Genomic DNA, 2,930 nt, shown 5'->3' with positions numbered 1-2,930 from the left:
TACATTATATTCCTAATTACTTGTAATATGTTTATCATTAAATATTATTTTTCTAGTTATTGCTAATACTGAAGATGATCCTGAAGAAGAAGGACCCACTCCTCCAGCAGTACCTCATATTAATAATGATACTACTGACAGAGACAGTTTTGATGAAATATACAAAACTTACGAACTAACCAACTTTGATAGACTCCTGAGTACATCTGTTGTAAGGACTGGAGAATAAGTATATTTTTTGATATTTTTATTTTGTTTATTTTTGTTGTTGTTTACATGTTTTGTTTGTTTGTAGTAATGTTGTGTCCCTTGATAGTGAAGGTGGTGCTATTCAAGGTAATCCTTTTGTAGTGAGAGACAAAATGAAGAAGAAAGTGGGCGGGTAAGGGAATAAATAAATAAGATGATAATACAGTATGTACTGTACATGTAGCCTCTATATAATGGACACTTTCAGACAAGAAATTTTGTCTGTTATACATACATGTAGGTGTCCTTTATGTGGAGGTTGTTTTATACAGTAAGGAATGCAATTGGTACACTAGGTGCTGTCTGTTAAATGGATGGGTACACTATAGAAAAATTCCCAAGGCTGTAGTCCATGGTTTTTTTTAGACTATGGCTCCGAAATCATCCCAAATTTTTATTACATTTTTTGATACATATTGATGTCTTTTTGCTGTGTAAAAAAGTTTGGGCTGTTTCTGACTAATAGTTAGTGTTATGAGCACTATACCACCTCTGTGTGTGTGTGTATCATCTATTGATTTATGATTGAGTAGTTTTAATTAATGGTTCATTAATGTGTAGTAATGGTAGTCCTTATTAGGAAGTAAGATATGTAATGTATGTACTTAATTATTATAGTAACTACCCACACACACACACATATACACTATTTTGTAGCCAATGGTTTTTTTCTAAATATGGCTCCAAGATCACTTCAATTTTTTGTTACATTTTCACAGCATAAGGACATCAATGTGATACTAATGTCCTTATGCTGTGTAAAACATTTGAGCTGTTTCTAACAAGAAATTTTAAAGCTACGGCCATTTTAAGAAATCAGCTAATTTTTCAAAATACCCAAGGCTATAGCCCATGGTTTTCAAAAAAATTGGATCCAAAACGACCCCAAATTGTTATTACATTTTCTGATACATATTGATGTCCTTATGCTGTGTAGGAAGTTTGAGCTGTTTCCAACAAATGCATGTACTTTGTGTTATGATCACTATACCACCTGTGTGTGTGTGTTTGTGTGTGTGTGTGTGTGATCTATTGATTTATGATTGAGTAGTTTTTAATTAATGGTTCATTAATGTGTAGTAATGGTAGTCCTTATTAGGAAGTAAGATATGCACGTAATTAATTATATAGTAACTACCCACACACACACACACACACACACACATCAGGTTAATCACAATCTTACATGTTCATGAAACAGTAGCATTAAGATTTTCTACTACAACCTTAACCCAAAGTCTGTGAAACCAAATGTACATGTACCTTACTTTTGATATCAGTAATGTGTAATGAAATACAAAAATGGTCCAAAATTTAGTCCCTTCACTGTTCAATAATACAGTCCTTTCTCCCTATCCCTCTCTATCTGTCTGTTTCTCTTCCGCCTCTCTCCCTCCCTCTCTCTCTCCCTCACCCCCTCCCTCTATAGCTCCAGCAGTTCCAAGATGGCTGCTAAAAGAGGATTCAGTTTTGGTATACCACAGACTGAGCCAGCAGAAGCTGATGAGTATTCATCAGACAGTGAGCCTGAGGATGAGAGGACTGGTGATCAGTACTCACCCAAACAACAAGACTCTAATGTCACTACTAACACTCACTCCTTCACTTCTTGTTGTACTCCCAATGGACTCCCCAGTTCTATTGATTACTATGGGTTTGAGTGTAGGGATCCTTCAAAAGAGGACATGAAAACATGTGAAAGGTAATAGCAATTATACTACTGAGGGAATTGGGAAATAATGAAAGAGTGTGACTTAAAAAATACTCTAAAATTTAGTCAGAGAACATGTATTACTAACTATTGTCTGGTGTCCTTATGCTATGTAGGAAGTTTAAGCTAATTCTGATTACAATTTTTGACTTACAAGTCCTTTTTTATTTTAAAATTTTTGTTGTATGTACTACCTACACTCGGACTTTCACTAAAAAGTTTTAAAACCTGTTGTTTCTCTAAAACAGGTTTGACAGGTTGTACCAGTTATCCTGCATTCCTCTTGAACCACAAACTGATAAGGACCTAACACTCACAGCAAAGAAGGTCCAAGAAGAGAAGTTCCTCTGGAAACTAACCTCTGCCTATAGTACGGACAACAGTTTTCGAATAACCCCACCCACAGTATCAGAAGAGAATAAGAAGATGTACGATGACTATTGTAAAGTAGCTAGATATGGTCCTCATCCAATTTCAGATGATGACATAGCTATGCACTCACAATTTGACAGATGATTATTTTATTGTGTGTTATATATGACTATTTGATTATGTGTTCACCATTTTCTGTGGTGTTCGGTTTGTGTGTTTTATCCCATGAGTGTTTGAATAATAATATTGATTTAATGCTATGTCCTAGAACTGGTATTGTTGCTGATTTTTGGTGATAATGCACTGCTTTCATTTTGACAATGGCTGCTAGCCATAATTTACAGCTTAGGCATCATGAATGAATGCTGGAAAGTGCATCATATTGAGCATAGGGGTAGGAACAAACTAAAAGTTGGGAGGGCTAAGGTATTATTTTTACAATCATAGGAGCATGACTTAACAACTGATCATTAATACATAGCACGTACTGAAATTAATACTGTCCAAAATATTGGCGTTTATGCTCATTAAATGTAACAAATTCTTTTGCAATGTCCTCGATGTGTAAATCATCTGTAAATTCTTTGTGTGTATGCAA

General features: G+C 34.8%; 1 protein-coding gene across 1 annotated transcript; it reads left to right on the top strand.

Annotated features, from left to right (window-relative positions):
- Positions 1 to 22: 22 nt before the first annotated feature.
- Positions 23 to 2,581, top strand: LOC109591031 (uncharacterized). Its single transcript, XM_020006844.1, has 4 exons — positions 23 to 225; positions 296 to 382; positions 1,679 to 1,951; positions 2,209 to 2,581. The coding sequence occupies exons 2-4, from the start codon at positions 363 to 365 to the stop codon at positions 2,474 to 2,476; spliced, it is 561 nt and encodes a 186-aa protein (XP_019862403.1). The 5' UTR covers positions 23 to 225; positions 296 to 362; the 3' UTR covers positions 2,477 to 2,581.
- Positions 2,582 to 2,930: the final 349 nt, after the last annotated feature.

This window comes from Amphimedon queenslandica, unplaced genomic scaffold, assembly GCF_000090795.2.
Source record: "Amphimedon queenslandica unplaced genomic scaffold, v1.1 AMPQUscaffold_9099_Cont18958, whole genome shotgun sequence".
NCBI lineage: Eukaryota > Metazoa > Porifera > Demospongiae > Haplosclerida > Niphatidae > Amphimedon > Amphimedon queenslandica.
This window is presented reverse-complemented; position numbering and strand designations above follow the sequence as displayed.

Coding starts and splice junctions, on each gene's coding strand:
- LOC109591031 (XM_020006844.1), top strand. CDS start 363: ATGAAGAAGAAAGTGGGCGG. Junction 383..1,678: donor ATGAAGAAGAAAGTGGGCGG/GTAAGGGAATAA, acceptor CTCCCTCTATAG/CTCCAGCAGTTCCAAGATGG. Junction 1,952..2,208: donor GACATGAAAACATGTGAAAG/GTAATAGCAATT, acceptor TCTCTAAAACAG/GTTTGACAGGTTGTACCAGT.